We start from the raw sequence: 21,154 nt of genomic DNA, 5'->3' as shown, positions 1-21,154 counted from the left end.
GTTCAAGCGATTCTCCTGCCTCAGCCTCCCGAGTAACTGGGATTACAGGCTCCCGCCACCATGCCCAGCTAATTTTTGTATTTTTAGTAGAGACGGGGTTTCACCATGTTGGCCAGGCTCATCTGGAACTCTTGACCTCAAATGACCCGCCCACCTTGGTCTCCCAAAGTGCTGGGATTACAGGCGTGAGTCACAGCGCCAGGCCTCCAGTACAACACCATTCAGTACCTACTCCAAGGTACGATTTCGCACAAGAAACAGTAATGGTACAGAGAAGGGAGGATAAATACTGTTTTAGGGGTGGGATGAACCACAAGAGGAGGGGTTGTAATTTCTGTGAGGAGAAACCTAGAGACAAGATGGGATAAAGAAAAATTTGTTGCTTAGAATTAATTTATTATCCTCTGTCAATTCCATGGTAAGGGAAAAAAAGCAGCATGTATACTAGAACTCCGTTAATTAAAAAAAAACAAAATCCAAATTATATGCATATATTTCTTCTATGAAGAGACAAACATCTCAAACCATTGAAAGTGGTTACCCTCCCCCCCGGGGGCAGTGGCTCATGCCTGTAATCCCAGCACTTTGGGAGGCGGGCGGATCACCTGAGGTCGGGAGTTCGAGACCTGCTTGACCAACATGGAGAAACCTCGTCTCTACTAAAAATACAAAAATAGCTGGGCGTGGTGGCGCATGCCTGTAATCCCAGCTACTCGAGAGGCCGAGGCAGGAGAATCGCTTGAACCCAGGAGGTGGAAGTTGCGGTGGGCCAAGATTGTGCCATTGCACTCCAGCTTGGGCAACGAGCAAAACTCCATCTCAAAAAAAAAAAATAAATAAAATAAAAAAGAAAGTGGTTATTCCCAGGGAGGGAGAGTGAGAAGATATTGAAAGCAGCATACTTTGACATGAGCCACCGCACCTGGCCGAAAGACAAAAAAAAAAAAAGTGAATTTGAATTTTTCTTCAGTGACCATGCTTGATTTTTGTAATTGAAAGACAAACACCTTTTTTGTTTGTTTGTCTTGAGACAGAGTCTTGCTCTGTCACCCAGGCTGGAGTGTGGTAGTGCAATCTTGGCTCACCGCAACCTCTGCCTTCCGGGTTCAAATGATTCTCGTGCCTCAGCCTCCCTAGTAGCTGGGATTACAGGCATGTGCCACCGTGCTTAGCTAATTTTTTTACTTTTAGTAGAGATGGGGTTTCGCCATGTTGGTCAGGCTGGTCTCGAACTCCTGACCCCAAGTGATCGCCCACCTCGGCCTCCCAAACTGCTGGGATTATAGGTGTGAGTCACCGCACCCAGTCAAAAGACAAATACCTTTAAATCTCCACCAGCATAAACCATTTCACTGAAGGGCTGTCTCCAGGTTGAAGCCATTCCTATTTGGGGGTGAGTCTGGGTTGTCACTGATGAAGCCCATGGCATGGGTGGAGCGGACTGTGCTCCTCTCCCTACAGAAAACCTGGGAGCCCGGGCTAGAGCGGCGTCAGGCCAAGGAGATACTGGAGGGGTCAGAGCTCCTCTGAACTTTCCCTGTGATAGGTCTGGGGGCTGGGCAAGGAAGGGGGCTCAGCAAAGCAGGCTCGTTCCCTCCAGGAACTGACCTCTCTCCTCTGGCACTGGTGGCCTCATCTGTTTAGTAAGAGCTCTCCAGGGTCCTAGCAACTTTTATGACCTGTGAGCTAGTCCTAATTCAATGCAGAGCTCCCCTCTGATGAGGGCCGGGGGTGGTGGGGTCGTTGATGTCAGATCCACTGAAACGGAGAGTGTGGATGCAGTCTGAAAGGGTGTGTGTTCGTGTGTGTGTTTTGGGGCGGGGGCAGGTGGGGAAGGGCTGGCTGCATCTGAGATAAGGAGGAAAAAGCCATAAAGCAGAAGCTATCTATACAGAAAAGAGATGTGAAGTAAACATGATGGGAAAGAAAGAATCTTTAGCACTAGCCAGGGACATAAAAAACAAAAAAATCAACAAGAAATGTCTCAACAACAAGCACCCGGGCAATCAAGGGAGGAGAGGGAAAGTGCCTGAGGTTTGAGCTTTTAATTTTCCCCACAGGTAACACACAATATAAATTGAGAATCAGCTGAGCATGTTTGTGTATGGGGGCTTACCCTAAAGACCTGCTGCTCTGAATAATCAAAGACCTTTGCATCCTGGAAGATTTTAATAAGCCTTGGAGATAGCTGTCCTCCAAGGTCTCTTGGAGTGAAAAATGGAACAACCCAGCCGAGGATTGGGAGAGGGTGGGGAGGGGTCCTGCTCCAAGGTGGTGTCAGATTCACATCTGCAGGAAGCACTGAGGCTCAAACCCTCCCCTGCTTGTGCATTTTTCCATAGCTTTGTTAGACAGGAAGTAAAATACGTGAAATCAGCCATTGCAGAATTTATACATCAGGGTTCTGTTTCAAAATGTGCTAAAACCTCATTGATTTAGGCCCTGGGGATTTAGAGATGGTGAATATTCTCAAACAGGATGAGCTAAATTTACCTCTAGATATTCTTTTTTAAAAAAGGTTTGCTGAAATACATCAATCATACAGAAACAGTCGAAAGGCCAAATGATTAAGAAAACAAAATGTCCTTCAGCATTTTGGAAGAGCCATTTCAGGAGGATATGTACAAACAGTGGCTGGCAGTATTCAAGTGGTTCTGTTCTGTTCACTGGAGCAGACCCAGGGGACCTCCATCATCTGTTCCGAGTGATCAGGGGAATGACTAACCCCATCTCGTTTCAAGTTCATTTCCACTTCACATCTACTCCATTCAACGTCAGTCTTGTTGACATTCCAGCTCATTTTAAATGGCTTTCAGACAAAACCATTAAAAATCCCAATATCCAATCCCCTTTCTTGCCACAGGGAAGATAGAGAATAAAGCTTGAAAGAAAATAGCCTTTTCCTTGCATGGAAAGGCTGTTATGGATCGAGTGAGAAGGAGGTTAGATGGGGAAAAGAGAACAGCATCCTCCTTCCTTCTGAGGCAGCTGCTCCTGGGATAGCTGAGCTGTTTGGTTTGAAATAAACTCCTCCCTGAGTCAATAGATGGAGTATGAATAGCAGAGTCTGTGCTCAAAGTGTAACAAGCGCCATGGTATCAGATATACCCATTTCTCCATTCACCATTTAAAAATACCCACACGGCAGATCTTCTCCTAAATGGAGACGAGCTCAGTGCTTGTTTCAGAAGCAGGATGGCATGCTGGCCTTTCATGGGACATGATTTAAGGGGACAAAATGTTCCATCTGCACAAAATAGCTCCCTCGTCCAGACAGCTTACCCTGCTAGGGCCACGCCTCTGAGAAAAGGCAGGTGTGCAGGGACATGGCTGCCAGCCCATGTGTGTTCCTTCATTTCCACAGGCAACCAGGGCTTTCTTTCCCCTGGCTTGTGTGCCATTTGGCCTTCACAGAGGGGAGTTGTACAAAGATCATTCGAATCTGAACGATGCCTTTAAGAGTGTATTACAATCCAGAGGAGATATATCAGACATGGAAAATTCTGCTGATGATATAAGGCAGAATTTTGTCATTGGCATGCAAAAAGTGTAAATAAAATGAGAACACAGGAAAAGGAGCAATGACTCTCAATGTAATGGATTAAGTAGGCATTGCAGAGGCACAGGCATTGACGCTAGAAGACCAGAAGAAATCTGGATATTCAGAGAGACTGGGAAGCAAGGAAAAGGAGGGAAATCCAGGCAGAGAGAACAGTGTAAGGAAATGTTTGAAAGCATAGAGCAGAGAATGGAGCCCCCAAGGAGCTGGACACAGGACAGGGGAGTCCCGATGGTGAAGGGAAAAGCAAAAATGGTCTGCCCTCAGGGAGCAGCCTGTGGAAGCAAGACTGGAGAGAAGCTGGGGTCCCAAAAGGGCAGAGGGTGAGGTGGTGGGCCATCCGAAGGGGAAGGAGAAGGTCCTGGGACTGTTTTCAAGGACGTCATGATTTTGCCAGGGCCCAGCCCACTGGCCTGTCTCCCAGCAGTGCCTACCATTGCTGTTGTCCCTGTGTGAACTGAGAGATAGAGTAAAACTCTGCTGGTGACTCAGACCTGGGGCTGCTATTTCCTCGCGTTATTTAAAATCAGCAAAGCCTCGTTGTATGCACTGCCTGGGCTGGGCTGTACAGAGCTCAGCAAATAGTCCCATTCCCTCCCGTGACACTCCCATGTCCTGGCGTCTCCTCTCCCTCTCTTCCTCCACAGCGGCTCTCTGAGTGGTGGTCCTGCTGTATTTTCTCTCTCCCCACTTCAGATCAATCTATTCCTTTTGAAGGCCAGATACTCCCATGGAGCACCAGGAAGCAGGGCTCAGGCACCCCTGTGTGCAGGAAAAAGAGCCAGGCCCACTCAGGTGTGTGGCCTGGCACAACGGCCCATGGGCTGGAGGTCTGGGGGCTGGCCATCCAACCCCTTGGGGTCTCAGACTCACCATCTGTTAGCTGGGGGTCACTATCCTGGACCAGCCTGTGTCCTGGCACCATCACGAGGTTGACAAGAAACTGTTGTGGGAAAGCCTAAGTAAAGCATCAAGTCCTTTACAAGGGCAAGCGGGTGTAGGATAGAGGTTAAGGCTCTTGGGCCAGAGTCCCTGAGTTCAATTCCCAGCTACCTCTTCCTAGTTTGCGTGCCCTGGATGAAGCTAATTAACTTCTCTTTGCCCTTGTTTCCTCACCCTAAAAATGAAGGAAATAATAATGCTTACAACAGCATTTGGTGCAGTTTATCCCTCAATAAGAAACAGCTATTCTCAGTCTACTAAATAGTCTTGTTTCTCCTTCATTCTATTTTTTTTAATTTATTTTTTTGAGACGGAGTCTTGCTCTGTCACCCAGGCTGGAGTGCAGTGGCGTGATCTCCGCTCACTGCAACCTCCACCTCCTGGGTTCAAGTGATTCTCCTGCCTCAGCTTCCCAAGTAGCTGGAATTACAGGCGTGCACCACCACGCCTGGCTAACTTTTTTTGTATTTTTATTAGAGACAGGGTTTCACCATGTGGCCAGGCTGGTCTCAAATTCCTGACTTTAAGTGATCCTCCTGCCTTGGCCTCCCAAAGTGCTGGGATTATAGGCGTGAGCCACTGCGCCCAGCTCGCTTCTCCTTTAGACCTTTAAGTTATGTGCTAAATATAAAAATGGCTTCTTCTATTATGAATCACGTTTGTAGCTTATTTTTGGTAGTATGTAATCAGAAATAATTTTTTTCCTCATCTTATATAATATTTTTCAAGTTTTAGGTATTTTAGGTGTGAGTCTCTCTTCTTTTTTTAAAACTAGGTGAAACTTACATTCGCGGATCTCAAGTGTAAAATTCAATGAGTTTCAATAAATGCATTTCCCTGTATAACCACCACACAATCAAGACATAGAACATTTCCATTTGCTCCAGATGTTCTCTCGTGTCCCTTTCCAGTCGATTTCTAGTCCCTTAGTAACCAGTGCTCTGATTTCTAGCACCAAAGATCAGTTTGCCTGTTTTAAACTTCATATAAATGGTATCCTACAGAATGTACTTTTTGTGTGTCTGGCTTCTTTTGGTCAATGTAATGTTTTTGTCATTCATCCATGTTGTCGCATATATAAGTAATGTATTGATTTTTATTTGTAGAGTAATAGCCTGTTGTATGCATATACCACAACTTGTTGGTCCATTTCTCTGTTGATGATAAACTTTTGGGTTGCTTCCAGGGTTGGCTATATGAGCAAAGTTGCTGTAAACATTCATGTGAGTCTTTTTCTGAAAATATAATTTTATTTCTCTTGAGGAAATTCCTAAGAACAGAATGGTTATGTCACAGGATAAGTACCCTTAGCTTTATAAGAAATTGCTGGCCGGGCGCAGTGGCTCACGCCTGTAATCCCAGCACTTTGGGAGGCTGAGGTGGGCGGATCATGAGGTCAGGAGATGGAGACCATCATGGATAACACAGTGAAACCCCATCTCTACTAAAAATACAAAAAATAAAATTAGCCAGGCGTGGTAGCGCGAACCTGTAGTCCCAGCTACTCGGGAGGCTGAAGCAGGAGAATCGCTTGAACCTGGGAGGCAGAGGTTGCAGTGAACCAAGATCGCACCACTGCACTCCAGCCTGGATGACAGAGTGAGATGCCATCTCAAAAAAAAAAAAAAAAAAGAAAAGAAAAGAAAAGAAAAAAAAGAAATTGCCAAATAGTTTTCCAGAGGGATTGTATCATTTACACTCTTATCAGCAATGTAAAAAAAATTTCAGTTGTTCCATCAACATTTGATTACTGTCAGACTTTTACATTTTAGCTATTTTAAAGCATGTGAAATAGTATCTCTTTGTAATTTTGATCTTCATTTTTCTAATGACTTAGAATGTTGATCACATTTTCACATGTTTATTGGCCATATGTCTATCTTATTCTATGGAGTGTCTGTTCAAGTCTTTTGCCTATATAAAAAATTTCATAATTTGTCTTATTATTATTGACTTATAGGGGTTCTTTATGTATTCTGGCTGCAAGTCCTTTGTCAGATAAATGTGAACATTTTCTTCCTGTGTGTGACTTGCCTTCTCATGCCTTCTTAAATGTGATTTTTTTATGAATAGGAGTTTTCAATTTTTTTTATTCTGTGACTAGCCAAAGAGAGTTTCCAATTTTTAAGAAATTCAAGTTTTTAGTGAAATTTATTTCTTATGTTTAGTGTTTTTAAATTTTTCTTTAAGAAACCTTTGCCTAACCCAAGAATACAACCAAGATGTTCTACATTTTCTTCTAGAAGCTTATAAGTTTTTAATGTTTAATTCTATAATCCATCTTAAATTAATTTTTGTGGATGGTATGAGGTAGGAGTTTGAAGTTCATTTTTTCTCCATATAGATATCTAGTTCTAGATATCCAACACCTTGACTGAAAATCAATTGATTTTATATGTACAGAGTTTATTTCTGGACACTGTATTCTGCTCCATTGGTCTATATGTCTATTCTTAGACCAATGCCACACTTTCTTAATTCCTTTAACTTTATAGTTAGACTTATAATTAAATATAGTTGACCCTTGAACAACACAGGGGTTACAGGTACCGGCCCCTCATATAGTTGAAAAGCTGCGTATAACTTTTGACTCCCCAAAAACTTAGCCACTAATAGCCTACTGTTAACCAGAAGGCTTAATGATAACATAAACAGCCAATTAACACATATTTTGTATATGTATTATGTACTGTATTTTTACAATAAAGTAAGCTAGAGAAAAGAAAATGTTAGAAAAAAAGGTAAGGAAGAGAAAACATGGCCAGGCGAAATGGCTCATGCCTGTAATCCCAGCACTTTAGGAGGCCGAGGCTGGTGGATCACTTGAGGTCAGGAATTCGAGAACGGCCTGACCAACATGGTGAAATCTCGTCTCTACTGAAAATACAAAAATTAGCTGGGTGTGATGGTGCATGCCTGTAATCCCAGCTACTTGGGAGGCTGAGGAAGGAGAATCGCTTGAACCCGGGAGGTGGAGGTTGCAGTGAGCTGAGATTGCGTCATTGCACTCCAGCCTGGGCAACAAGAGTGAAACTCTGTCTCAAAAAGAAAAAAAAAAAAAATCCACATATAACTGGACCCTTGTTGTTCAGGGGTCAGCTGTGGTGTGAACCCTCCAATTCTCTTCTCCATTTTCAAGGTTGCTTTAGCTATTCTAGATCATTTGCATGTCCACATAAATTTTAAAGTAGTTTTCAATTTCTACAAAATAGTCGGTTGTGATTTTTATTAGGATTGCATTCAGTCTATAGATCATTTTGTGGAGAATTGTCATCTTAACAATTATGAATCTTCAGTCCATAAACATAATCTATTTTCTATATGCTTGGTTTTTTTTTTTAATTTCTCTCAGCATTTTGTGTTGTTTTGTTTTTAGGGTGGAAGTCTTTCCTGTCTTTGGTAAAATTTATTTTCTTGTGTATTAATCATATATCCTGAAAATTTGCTAAGTTCACTCATTAATTGTAGTAGCTTTTTAATAGATTCCTTAGGATTTTCTAAATAACCAATCAGGTTTTCTGTGAATAAAGATAGTTTTACTTCTTCCTTTCTAATCTGTAGGAGTTGTTTTTACCTTGCTGCCTCGTACTGGCTAGAATTCTAGTACAGTGTTGAACAGAAGGGTGAGAGTAGAAAACTTTGCCTGACTCATGATCTTAATGTTCAATATTTCTGAATTAAGTATAATGTTAGCTGGATGATTTTTATCAGATTGAGGAAGCTCCTTTTATTGGTAGTTTGCTGATAGTTATTATCATGAATGGGTGCTGAATTTTGTCAAATGCATTTTCTGCATCTATTGATATAATCATGAATTTTTTCCTTTACTATGTTAATATGGTAAAATATTTTGATTTTCTACTTTTAAATTAACCTTGCATTCCTGGGATAATACTCACTTGTCATGATGTGTTATCCTTTTCATATATTGCTATTCAGTTGGCTAATATTTTGTTAAGGATTTTTATATCTGTGTTCATGAGAGATGTTGGGCTGTAATTTTCTTTTTGTGTAAGGTCTTTGTCAGGTTTTGATAATATAAAACGAAATGAGATGTGCTCTTCCTTCGCTATTTTCTGAAAGAGTTTGTATAAGATTGTTATTACGTTTTCCCTTAAATGTTTTCTACAGGCCAGGTGTGGTGGCTCATGCCTGTAATCCCAGCACTTTGAGAGGCCGACATGGGCAGATCACTTGAGGTCAGGAGTTCAAGACCAGCCTGGCCAACATGGTGAAACCCTGTCTCTACTAAAAATACAAAAATTAGCCGGGCGTGGTGGCACGTGCCTGTAGTCCCAGCTACTCTACTTGGGAGGCTGAGGCAGGAGAATCACTTGAACTGGGGAGACAGAGGTTGCAGTGAGCTGAGATCGTGCCACTGCACTCCAGCCTGGGTGACAGTGCGAGACTCTGTCTCAAAAAAAGAAAAAAAATGTTTTCTGCAATACAGCAGTGAAATCATCTAGATCTGAAGTTTTCTTTGTGGAAGGAAGTTTATTGTCATCATCATCATTGTTATTACAAATTCAATTTCTTTAATAGATATGGAGGCTCTTCAGATTTTCCATTTCTTTTTATGTCAGTTTTGGTAAGTTGTTTTTCAAAAGATTTATTCATTTCTTCTGAGTTGTAGAATTTATTGAGGTAAGTTATTTGTAATATTCCCATATTTTCCTTTTAATGTAATGATATTCCCTCTTTTATTCCTGATATTGGTAATTTGTGTTTTCTTGCTTTTTATTTTCGATAAGTCTTGCTAGAGATTATCTATTTTATTAAGTTTTTTCAAAGAACCAACTTTTGGCTTTGTTAAATGTCTCTGTTGTCTATTTTCTATTTCCTTCCTTTTATACTGTCCTTGGGTTTAATTTGGTGGGGGGTGTTTGATTTTTATTTATTGAAATATAATTCACATTCCATAACATTCATCCTTCTAAAGTGTACAGTTCAGTAGCTTTTAGTACATTCCCAAGGTTGTGCACCCATCACCACTACCTAATTCCAGAATATTTTCATCACCCTGGAAGGAGACTCCATACCCATGAGGAGTCACTCCCAATTCTCCCTCCCCACAGCCCTTGACAACCATGAATCTCCTCTCTGTCTGTATGGATTTGCCTGTTCTGAGCATTTCATATACATTCATGCACAACATAACACCATTTCAGTCAACGACCACTTGCATATACAACAGTGGTCCCATAAGATTATAATATTGTATTTACGGTATCTTTTCTATGTTTGGATACACAAATACTTACCATTGTACTATAATTGCCTACAGCATTGAACAGTTACATTCTGTACACATTTGTGGCCTAGGAGCAGTAGGTCATACCACGTAGCCTAGGTGTGTAGTTGGCTATACCATCTACTTTGTGTAAGTACACTCTGTGATGTTCACACAATGACACAATCGCTTAATGATGCATTTCTCAGAACGTACTCCTATCATTAAGCGATGCCTAACTGTAAATGAGATTATACAATATGTGTTCTTTTGTGTCTGGCTTCTTTCATTTAACATAATGTTTTCAAGATTTGGGTTTAATTTGCTTTTCTTTTGGTACCTTTTTAAGGCAGAAACCTAGATTACAATTTTACACTTTTCTTCTTTTCTGCTATAAGTACTTAAAATGATAAGTGTTAATATGTTGTATTTTCATTATAATTCAGTTTAAAATGTTTGATAATTTCTCTTTTATTTCCTTCTTTGACCATAGGTTAAGAAAGGCATTAATTTCCAAATGTTTGGAACTTTCAAAGATAATCTTCTTATCATTGATTTTTAGTTGAATTCCACTATAGTCAGAGAACATACTCTCTTAAGATTTCAGTCTTTTGAAATGTATTGAGACTTGTCTAATTGCCCAGCATATGGTCTGTCTTGGTGAGTGTTCTGTGTGCATTTAAGAAGAATGTATATTTTTCAGTTTTGGGTGTGTAATGTTCTAGAAATGCCAGTTACGTCAAGGTGGTTGACGGTGGTATGATTTTCCTGTCTAGTTGTTTGTGATTATCTCTTGTAATAACACTTTTTTTCCCCATGAGAAACACATCTTCAATTTTATAATGACAGTTGATGGCATGGTAGAAGAAAGAAATTCAATTCAAAGAGTTGTCCAAGAAAGCAGCTATTCCTCACGTTTCTTATATAGTGTACTCTCTGAAAATCACCAGTGACTCACAGAGCCACACTTGGGATACTGCACAGTCCCTGGGCCTCCCACTGGAAAAGGTTACCCCTTCCATTTTCCCCATTTCTCAGCTAAATGGAGGTCCCATGGAACTCTGACCCTTTATTATCCACAAATTGTACTCAAATATCATTTCTACCTCCACTCATGTATTTCCCCTTAACCCACCCTGCTAACAACCAGGTTTACACTTTGGAAACAGGCTTGGGTCAGGGATTCATCTGAGAGGCAGGGGCAGAGCAGGGATGATAAACCCCATCTCTTTGGCTCAGCTCAAACCCTTCTTCCAGGTCCTCACTCAAACTCTGACTTTGCCCTGCAACTGACTGAAAGCGCTGGTTCCCATTTTTCAGACCCTGGCACTGAGGCAGGAAAGGCCTGTGGTATTTGTTTTTGAGCCTTGGACAGTGCCACCCACACAGTCATCAACTGCTGGGTCCTAGATTTCCCTGTTATGGTGACAGAAGAGCTTGTGGTCCCAGTGATCCACAAGTGTGTAGAGTACCCATTCTGTGCCAGGCACTGGGAATACAATGAGGTATAATGGGAGGGTGACTCTTTTACTCTCCGGTAGGGTAAAAATATTGTTGAAACTGCAGTCCTGACTTTATCTTAAACTTCGGCTGAAAAAAAAAAAAAAGCCAGTGGGTGAAAACTCATCTCCACCTCAGCAGATTAGCCCTTCTGCTTTGAAGTAAAAGAAAATAAAATAGAAACAAGGACTGTTGAGGCAGCGTCTAGTGGGTGGATCAGTTCAGACAGAAAGCAGTGAAGCGATCTAGGGTAAAAATGATCACATGATAGTCACTGTCTCTGGAGCCTTTTCTAGAACTCTCACCGAGAGAAATGGATCACCGTCTGGTGCTGCCTGGATGGCTGGCTGCAGGGGGGCCCCTGATGCTAACTGATCACTGCTCCTGCACCCACAGGCGGTGTTCCTTGCTCCCACTTTTATGCCAGGTCTGTTCTGTGCCAGGCTCCATGCTGCTGCTGGGAAAGCAGCCAAGGGGCCTGGCCCTCAAGGCGCCCACCTGGATGGCAGTGGCTCCAGGTGTTTCCACCCTGATGTCTCCATGTTTGCCAGAATTCAGAGTGTCAGCAACTGGCAGGAGTCTAGATGAGAATCAACTAAGGCCCTGTACCCCAAATCCCTGGGTCCACAGTGGTCCCCAGGGCCACAATTTACTCTTGTCCTGCCCTCTCACTCACTCCCCCCCTCCCAGCGCCGCTCCTTCCTCTCTCATGCCCGCCTGCTGAGGCACTCAGCCCTCCACCTGCCCCGGGCTTCCTCCCCAGTGTTCCTGCCCACAGTCCTCACCTCTAGAGCCTTCTCTCCAAAACAAGATCTTAGCATCCCATTCTCCTGCTAAGAGTGTGACACCAAAGACCCTCCGTGTTTGGCTGTGTCCCCCATGCCCTGCCTTCCTGTCTCCCGTCCACACTCCCCTGATGCATCTCCACACCACCATGTCTGCACTAGTGTTAGCCCCTCTGCCTGGGATGGAGTTTTCATGGCTTTTTTTCCCCCTTGAGACAGAGTCTCGCTCTGTCGCCCAGGCCAGAGTGCAGTGGCACAATCTTGGCTCACTTCAGCCTCTGCCTCCTGGGTTCAAGCAATTCTCCTGCCTCAGCCTCCTGAGTAGCTGGGATTATAGGCATGCACCACCATGCCCGGCTAATTTTTGTATCTTTAGTAGAGATGGTGTTTCACCATGTTGGCCAGGCTGGTCTCAAACTCCTGGCCTCAAGTGATCCCCCCGGCCTTGGCCTCCCAAAGTGCTGGGATTACAGGCGTGAGCCACCGTGCCCAGCTCTTTCATGGCCTTTGTTCCTGCCAATGAGCTGCGACCCTTCAAGGGCTTCTTAAATACCGCCCATTCCTCCTGCTCAATAAAAACTCCTGACTCACTTCCGGGCTCTAGGGGCCAACTAAGAGCCTGCTCCTACCTCCCTTCCCATCTGCCCTTCCTCCTTCCTCTTTCTTCCCCTAACTGACTCAGGCTCACCCACTGGGGTGGCTTCCCCCCATCCTGGGCTAAGTGGGTTTCCTCGCCACGAGCTGCCTGGGCACCTGTGCCTCCCTTCCATAATGCTCCTCATGATGATGGGTGCAGTGGTCATCTTCCCCCTTTGAGGACAGGAACCACGTCTGTCTCATTCCCCACCGTCCCCCAGTGCATGGCACGTGGCTGCCCTTCAACAGAACGAGTGGATAAATGATTAAATACCTGATTTACAAAACACATTAAAATGAAGCTTTTGATAAATTGGAAAAAAATTATGACATTGATGAGACAATTGGGAATTTGATCACTGCCTGATTAGTTGATAGTACTAAGGAATTATTAATTTTTTTAAAATGACAAAGTGTGTGGTATTTATTTGAGCTCTTATCTTTTATAGCTATGTACTGAATATTTACAGATGGAATGGTATGGGGTTTGGGATTCTTCTTCAAAATAATTTGGGGTGGGGAAGTAGGAGGAGATGCAAATGAAGCAAGATTGGCCATCAATTGATGGTAGCTGAAATTGGATGGGACAACATAGGGCCATGATACTGTTCTCCCCACTCTTATATGTATTTGAGAGTTTTTTATATATAAAAAGTTGAAAAAAAAAAGATAAGGCCGGGTACAGTGGCTTACACCTATAATCCCAGCACTTTGGGAGGTTGAGACAGGCAGATCACATGAGCCCGGGAATTCAAGACCAGCCTGGGCAATATGGTGAAACCCCATCTCTACTAAAAATACAAAAATTAGCTGAGCGTGGTGGTGTGTGCCTGTAGTCCCAGCTACTCGGGAGGCTGAGGTGGGAGTATCGCTTGTACCCAGGAGGTTGAGGTTTCAGTGAACTATGATTGTGCTACTGCACTCCAGCGTGGGCGACAGAAAAAAAAATGAGACCCAGGGATGGGAGTGGGTGCGAGAGATGTGGCTTTCACACGATCGGTAAAGGTGGCTAAGATAACCAAGACTTCCCAATTCAGAGAAATGATTTGCAAGTCTGTTCTCAAGCACATTTCCAGCAGCATATTCCTGAGGGCTTTTGCAAGGGAAGGCAGTTTTACAATCATTTCCATTACATGAAAACATACTCTTCCTTTCAAAGCAGGAGAAATCTTCCTATCAAAGCAGGGAATTTTATGTGTGCTCTGGCTGCTGTTCACTGGTGTGAATGGCTTGCTCTGGGAGAGGGAGGAGGGGTGAACATTCACTACCTGGGGCATTAGGCAGAGAAGATTTCCCCCAGGTGTGGTGAGGGGGTCTGAGTGTGCTGTGAAGAATGGAGGATGCAGGGGGCATATCCGTTAGGACTACAACAAAAGCTCAGGGCTGTGTTCACAGCCAGCCACAGGCTGCCAAGGTCGTTGTAAGGGTCCCCTCTATTGCTGCCTTCAGCAGGGACAATGCTAACCCCACATTCTCCAAGAGAGGGGGTGCTAGGCTGGACCACAGCCCACAGACAGGCTTAGGCATTGCAGGAGCATCTCAGAGGTGGGTGCACTAGGTATTCTGCCTCCTTTACCAGGGGCGGCAGATAAGTTTCCAAATAGTAGCTATATTTATCATCAAGAGGGAGGGCTCCCTTATTTTACTGGGGAAAATAAATCTAATGTGGAGTCAGAGGTGGTGCCTGCAGCCAACAGTAGGGGGACATCTTGTCCCCAGTGCCTCAGCTGCAACCCTTCCCTGCACAATCACTCAGCAAGCCCACTGCTCCTTTCCTAGCTGGTCTCCCTCTTCTACTTCCTATAGCCTCTGCTCCAGCTACACGGTGTGGCTTCCCCGACATGGAACTTGGCTGCAATTCTCCTCCTCTGGCCTCTGGTCTGGTCAGTCCCTCACCCAGAATGACTTCACCTTCCTCCATCACCAATTCCTCACTTCCTGCATCTCCATGGGTGCAAACAGGGGCAGTTTTTCAAGACCCAGCTTAGGCACTTCCTCCTCCTGCTCCTCTTCCTTCTCCTTTTCCCTGGTCTCTGCAGCCCTAAGTAAGCTGTCATCCTCTGAACATTGTTGCGATTTAACCCCACCCCTGGCCCTCCTGTATGCTGCATTCATTTCACCTCTGTGTGTATGTTTCTTCTCCTCTGTCAGATGGTGAGATCCTGCCCCATGTGTGGTCACAGTAAGGCTTGGAAAGAGGCATGAGCCACCACGCCTGGCCCTTTCATGGCCTTTGATCCTGCCGATGAGCTACGATCCTTCAGTGGCTTCTTAAATACTGCCCATTTCCCCTGCTCAATAAAAACTCCTGCCTCCCTCCTGGGCTCCAGGGGCCAACTCAGAGCCTGCTCCCACCTCCTTTCCCATCTGCCCTTTCTCCTTCCTCCGTCTTCACCTAACTGACTCTGGCTTACACATGCAATCCCTCTTGCTTCCCACCTATGGGCTGGAGCTGAACTTGCTAATATTTGTTAAGCCTGACTGGGCACAGTGGCTCACACCTGTAATCCCAGCACTTTGGGAGGCCGAGGCAGGCGGATCATGAGGTCAGGAGTTTGAGACCAGCCTGGGAAATATGGTGAAACACCGTCTCTACTAAAAATACAAAAATTAGTTGGGCATGGTGGCGTGTTCCTGTAGTCCCAGCTACTCCAGAGGCTGAGGCAGAAGAATCGCTTGAACCCAGGAGCCGGAGGTTGCAGTGAGCTGAGATCACACCACTGCACTCCAGCCTGGTGACCGAGTGAGACTCAAAAAAAAAAATTGTTAGGCCCCTCTGGAGCCCTAGAAGATTCTCTGGGCTAGGGAAGTTGATGGAAGGAGTAAGAGCCAGGGTTCTTAGTTCTTGGCCCTTGAGGCCTCTTCCAGTCCCTCGATCCTCCTTGGATAGAAAGTTCTGGGGTGGGAGCTCACAGTTGGGGAAATGGAGCCAAAAAGTGGCAGTGCCACAGTGGAAGAACTCAAACCCATGACACAGTGAATCCCTCAAAGACAGAAACCATGTCTGATGTCTGTCCTGAAGATGCTCAAAAGCTTGGGCAGCATGCAGAGGTGTGGCCAGTTTCTGAAATGCAATGTACCGTGGCAGAGCAGTAGGAAGAATGTGTGCAAAGTGCTGCTAGAGGAGGAGAAGGCTTCATGGAGGAGGTAGCATATGAGCTGGGCCTTGAAGGATGAGCAGAATTAATGGGCGTTCTCAAGGTGGAGGGTGGTCATTCCAGGCAGAAGAAACATGATCGATGTCTCAAAGTTTGGAGGTGTAAAAGGGTGTCGTATCTTTTGGGAATGGCTGGAAGTTGAATGTAGTGGGAACATAGCAGGGGGGGAATCAGGCGTAGGGTGGGAAGAAGAGTAAGAATGAAAAGGCGGAGAGGGATGCCCTGCAAACCTTTGTGCCAATTTCCAGCCACAGTGAATTATGTGGAAGCCAGGTCCAGCCTTTAAATGTTCTTATCTCACACAGAAAATCCCCAAACCTCATGTCTTGGCAAGAAGGCTCAGGGGATAGAAAGAGAAGGGAGACATAGGGTTGGCCCTGGACAGTCTGTCACTTGGTTCCCTCACAGTCCAGGTCCCCCAGCCTTGGGGCTCAGCACTGGACAGAAGGTTGGACTAGAAGAACTTGGGGACCCTTCACACCCTGTGTTCTGTGGCTCTGTGATTGATGTAGGGAACTATCTCAGGAGCTGATAAAGGAAATACCTGAAGCTAATACTTCCTCTCTTTGAGTAGCAACCTGTGGTCAAGATGGCTCCTTCTCAGACAGCCCACTCTTGATTACTCCTGGGAACTGCAGGCCTCTGAGCTAAATGAGGACCACTGTCTCCATTTTGTTAATGGGAAACCCAGCTGAGCCCCGTGGCCTGCAGGCACAATAGAGATTCGCCCAGGACTCCCTATCTCCTGTCTGACCCAATAGGATTGTGACTTGTGGAGGGCCAGTCTGGCCCCTTCACCTCAGGGTCCCAGGCCTGTGCACAAATATCAGCATGTTCAGGAAATTCATGAACAGAGCAGGACCGGCTTAGGAGCAGCCAGGGGAAGTAAGAACTAAGAGCTAAATACAGAACTGGCTGGGAGCACTGAGCGAGGGGCCGACTGACCTGAGGGCAGTGGGAAAAGAGGTGGCCACAGGCAAAGCTGGTGCACGCCCAGCCAGATGTGAACAGGAGTCTCGGGGGTCTGCCTGCCTGGGTTCCTGCGGAACATCTCAGCAGAGGCTCCTACAAAGCAGAGGCTGGGCCCAACCTGCCTGTTCCTGGCACAGACTGGAACTCCTCAGACGTACTCTCCTCTTCCTTTTATATCTCACATGGGGCCCTCTGCTCACTCCCGGCTGGAGAGAAGATACCTCAGGGGCCAGTAGCTGCTCCCAAGGAGAACGGGAATGGCTGCCTCACAAACACATCGGCCATTTGAATACTCTTCCCTCAAACTCTTCCACACCTATGGTTTCCCTTAAGCAGTCTAGTGAAATGAGTGTTACCATCATGCCCATTTTACAGATGAGAAAACTGAGGGTGAGTGGCAGAACCCAGGTAGGATCTAGGGCTTCTGACTCCATACCCAGAACTTTTTCCACGATAGCCCAGCAGGGCTCTTTCCTTAGTGTCTTGGATGGCACAGCACAGAAGGTCAAGCCATATTTCAACCAGCAGCTCTGGCCTACCTGGGGCCACTGCCAATGGGCACAGCTCACCAAAGGCTCCCTCACCCACCCCGGCATTGACCTTCACTCAAAAGCCTTGGGGAGCCTGGGGCCAGTGTCTCCCTCTGCGTGTTTACTGGTTTCTTGTTTCCCCTGCAGAGGACCTGCTTGGCCCCCAGTGGTTGCATGTGCCAGGAGATGCTAAGGAACATTGTAGAGCGGGTCCGTTCCCTCCAAATTGTGGTCAGGGTTGGTCTTTTGGCGGCGCCTACAGCTGTCAATTGCTGGACGCCACAGGTGAGCGGCTGAGGCATCTCTAGTTGTAATAAAGGAACTTTCTGGAAACTGCTTGTCATCTGCCTATTCCTGCTGCCAAGCCCTCTTCCCCAGGAGCTCTGCCCATGGCCACCTCCTGCCAATGTGGAGCTTGGAAGCGATTTCTCCACTCAGTCCAGAGAGCAAGGGTTGCAAATAAACTAATTCCCATGTGGTCAGTGAGGCTAAAGGCCCAGCCCTTCACTGCTCCAAGGAGAAGATGGGTGTCAGACAAGGTACTGGCCCCCAGGTGGCCCAGGAGGAGATAAAGAGCTTGCAGGATTGAGTACTCAGGATGAGGTCCTGAGAGCTGGGACCACCGTGCCTCAGCCCCTCCGTGAATGCCACGCACAGTGTTCTACCCCTGAACCTTGGTTTCTCGGCCTGCAAGTGGGCCTGTCCGGTGCAGCCTGGACCGTTCCAGCACAACTGCAGCAGGATGGCAACCTGTAGCTTAACCGCCCCACACTATGCTGCCCGTGGAGCTCAGGGCCACATTTCACAGATGAAAGGACACCTTTGCTTTTTCTAAAGCCAGCATGAGCCTGCACGTGGCACACAGAGGGAGATCCAGGGTGCCGCAGAGAAAGCAGTCAGTGGGTTGGGGAGGGAGGCAAAACGCAGCCCAGCCCATACCTCCCTCTCCCTCCTGCCTGACCTCCTCCTGCTGGCAGGGCCACTGCCATCACCTCCACCCCTGCCTGTCCCTATGAACACAAGCTGCAGTGTGGGCATCCCAGGGCCTCTGAGTAGGTGATGTGGGTGCCCCAGGGCTCTTGCTGGAACGTTCTGCCAATGGCCTCTCCCGCCCCTTCCAATAGAGGGGCAGACACTGTGTCTAGCCTGGGCCCCAAGGCTCACTTTGCTCTTTAGTATGGTGGGGTCCTCTCTGCCCGCTCCTCACCACCTCGTCCCCACCCCACCCTCAGACCCCTCTCTCGGGAGAAGGAGCCATGTCTAGTGAGAAGTACCCCCAACCCCCAGGGCTGAGCAGCAACCACATGGAGAGGCAGAGGTGGGTGGTGAAGGATAGAGTCAGCTTGGCCCTGCCTTTCCCCACTTAAAATGCTCAGGGGCTCTGCTGTCCGTAGGGTCAGGTCCAGCCTCGTCTCCTTGCCCTGCCTGGCTCTCTGGCCTCCACTCCTGCACCCTTTCTGGGCTGTAGACACACGGAACCTCTTTTGGTTCCAGAGTTTCAGCTCCTCTCTCAGCTCTGAGCACACTGTTTCCTCTACCTGCTCAGTCCTCACCTCCTCTCCTAGCTCCCTCCCGCTGGTCCTTCAGGTATCAGCTGAGTGTTGCTTCCTCCGGGAAGCCTTCCCTGACCACCAGTCACCAGCCTGAGTCAGGGTGCTGCTTCTGTAGCTTGCATGCTGCACTCACCCCCACCCTCTGTCTCACATACCTGTCCTGCTTGTTCCACGCCTGCCCAACAGATGCGGGCTCCTTGGGGCTGGGGCTGGGGCTGGGTTGTGCTAAGCTCTGTGTTTCTACCCCTATCCTTGGGACGCAGCAGATCATGATAAATGGTCACTGAATACACGAGTGAAAAGGATGAGAACAGACCAGACAGAAGAGAGGCGAGGGGCTCTGCGCCCTGCCTGGGCACTGGCATGTTGGCAAGCACAAGGAGACACAGGCATGGAAGCACAGGGGACCCTGATTTTCCAGAAATCACAATGGCCAGTCAGTCCCGGGCAGATGACTACCTGTGAAAAGGCTCGTCGCCGCAGCCCCTGCTAGAACTTTTCCCACCCATCCTCCCAGCCCTGTCCTATCCCCAGCCGCCTCCAGAGCATGGGCTGGTCCAGCTCTCAGAGCTGGCGTCCCTCTAAGACAGGGGCTTCCCTACCTCGGAAAGTCACTTTGGCGATCCGGTCACCCCTGCCCCGCAGCTCCGAGACCGTCTTGAGGTGGATGAGCAAGGCCATGCTGGTGTGGGCTGCCTGGCACTGCCAGGCGGGAGCAGCGGGAACGAGCTAGCCAGTGGAGCGCGGCTCACACGCCTCTCTCTTCGCACACGCCTCTCTCTTCTCTGCTGCTGCCTCCTCCTCCTCCTCCCGACCCCCCTCCGATGCTGCCCACAGAGACCAAGGCAACCAAGCCGAGCTAAGCTGCTCCTGCAGCGACTCACAGAGCCTCACAGCCCCCGCCCCTCCAAGTTGTCAGCCCAGCGTGTGTGTATCGGTGTGTGTGTGTGCGTGTGTGTGTGTGTGCACCCAGTGTGCAGCCTGGGAGTGCGGCAGAGTTGGAATTCATTATTCAGCAGCCGCCAGCTCCCAGATAAAGCTCTGTCCAGCTTCAGGTGTCTTCTCGCAGCTCCTGGAAGGGAGGCTCTGCCCACCCCTCTGCAGAGCTCTGCTGCTTCCCTGCTAAGCAAGCCCTGCCACCAGCAGTGGGCACAGAGAAGTGGGCATGAGCATGAGTAGGGTGGGTGTGGGGCGGGTGGCACTCCCACCCACAGGGGCACACTACAAGAAGAAGGGAATGTATTTGTCCACCTACGCCCGCCTCTTCCCCGCTGGAGACTGTGCCCCCAAGAGGCTGGGCCCTGAGCCCTGCCCTGAGATCCCTGTTTCTGAATCTCAGGAAGCAGAGAGGCTGGGGCTGCTGCCTGAAGGGAAGCTCAGGACCAGGCCATGCATGATGGAGATGGCTGGTTGTGGAGGCAGCAGAGGCTTATGTGCTACCAGGGGCCGTGTTTAAGGATCCAGGGCACTAACCTAGCCCCACCCCAAGGCTGGAGGTCAGGCAGGCTAGCGAAGGTAAGCCAGGCTGATGTTTGCTTTCCAGCCAGAGGAGCAGAATTGAATGGCCTTCTGCTGTTATTACCTGCTAGGGGCAGGAGAAGAGATGTCTATAGTGAAAATTCTAAGGACCAAAGGAGAACTGCCCCCTCCTGTCTTCCAGCAGCATACACCAAGGAAAGGGACGCTGGGGGCCAGAATCCCTGATGCTGGAGTCTGTGCAGGGTCATCTGCACCCTTGTTCTTGCCATTCATTCTTGGTGGAATGCCCTCCACCCCACCCTGGACTCAGCTTGAGTGCCTGCTCCTGGAGGTGCCTCTGTACCCATACCCCAGCTGGGTTGGGGTCCTCCTCTGTGCTGCTCCTGCCTCCTCTCATCTTACTGAGTCCTGGGGCTGCTTCCCTTGCCTTTTCCCCTCCTGACCTCAGGAGGACCCTGGAGCACAGCATCCCTCTACCCCAGAGCCCCACATGGTATCCTGTGTACCGTAGGATGCCCAATTACTGTTAAAGGATAAAAGAGTGAGCTCAGGGATCTACCTGAAACAGAGTCTAAAGGTTAAAAAGAGAAATACTAATTTTTCACAGCACAGTAACAAGAGGTTACTTATTTTGAATTCTGCATTCCAAATAACCTACAGTATGTCCCAAGAGCCTTCTTTCCTCCTTCTAGATACTTCCTTGCTCCTGTGCTCTATCTTTCTTTTTCTACTTATGTTTTTTTATTTTGCCCTTTTTCCTAACCAATTCTTGCTTATCTTTCTCACATTTATCTAATCATATTGAATTTT

At 47.2% G+C, this 21,154-nt stretch overlaps 1 protein-coding gene across 5 annotated transcripts in view; it reads right to left on the bottom strand.

The window, feature by feature from the left end:
• OTOF (otoferlin) overlaps positions 1–19,749 on the bottom strand; it is a 101,374-nt gene extending 81,625 nt beyond the window's left edge. For 4 of the 5 annotated variants that reach the window (XM_054474898.1, XM_063648871.1, XM_063648872.1 and 1 more), the window contains exon 1: positions 19,468–19,564. In XM_054474898.1, the coding sequence (XP_054330873.1) occupies positions 19,468–19,546 (79 nt within the window). In that variant the 5' untranslated portion in view covers positions 19,547–19,564. Of the gene's footprint in view, positions 1–19,467 lie in introns of all 5 variants that reach the window. The other variant, XM_054474896.1, reaches the window with a different exon arrangement.
• Positions 19,750–21,154: the final 1,405 nt, after the last annotated feature.

The sequence above is a fragment of the Pongo pygmaeus genome, chromosome 12, assembly GCF_028885625.2.
Source record: "Pongo pygmaeus isolate AG05252 chromosome 12, NHGRI_mPonPyg2-v2.0_pri, whole genome shotgun sequence".
Classification (NCBI taxonomy): domain Eukaryota; kingdom Metazoa; phylum Chordata; class Mammalia; order Primates; family Hominidae; genus Pongo; species Pongo pygmaeus.
This window is presented reverse-complemented; position numbering and strand designations above follow the sequence as displayed.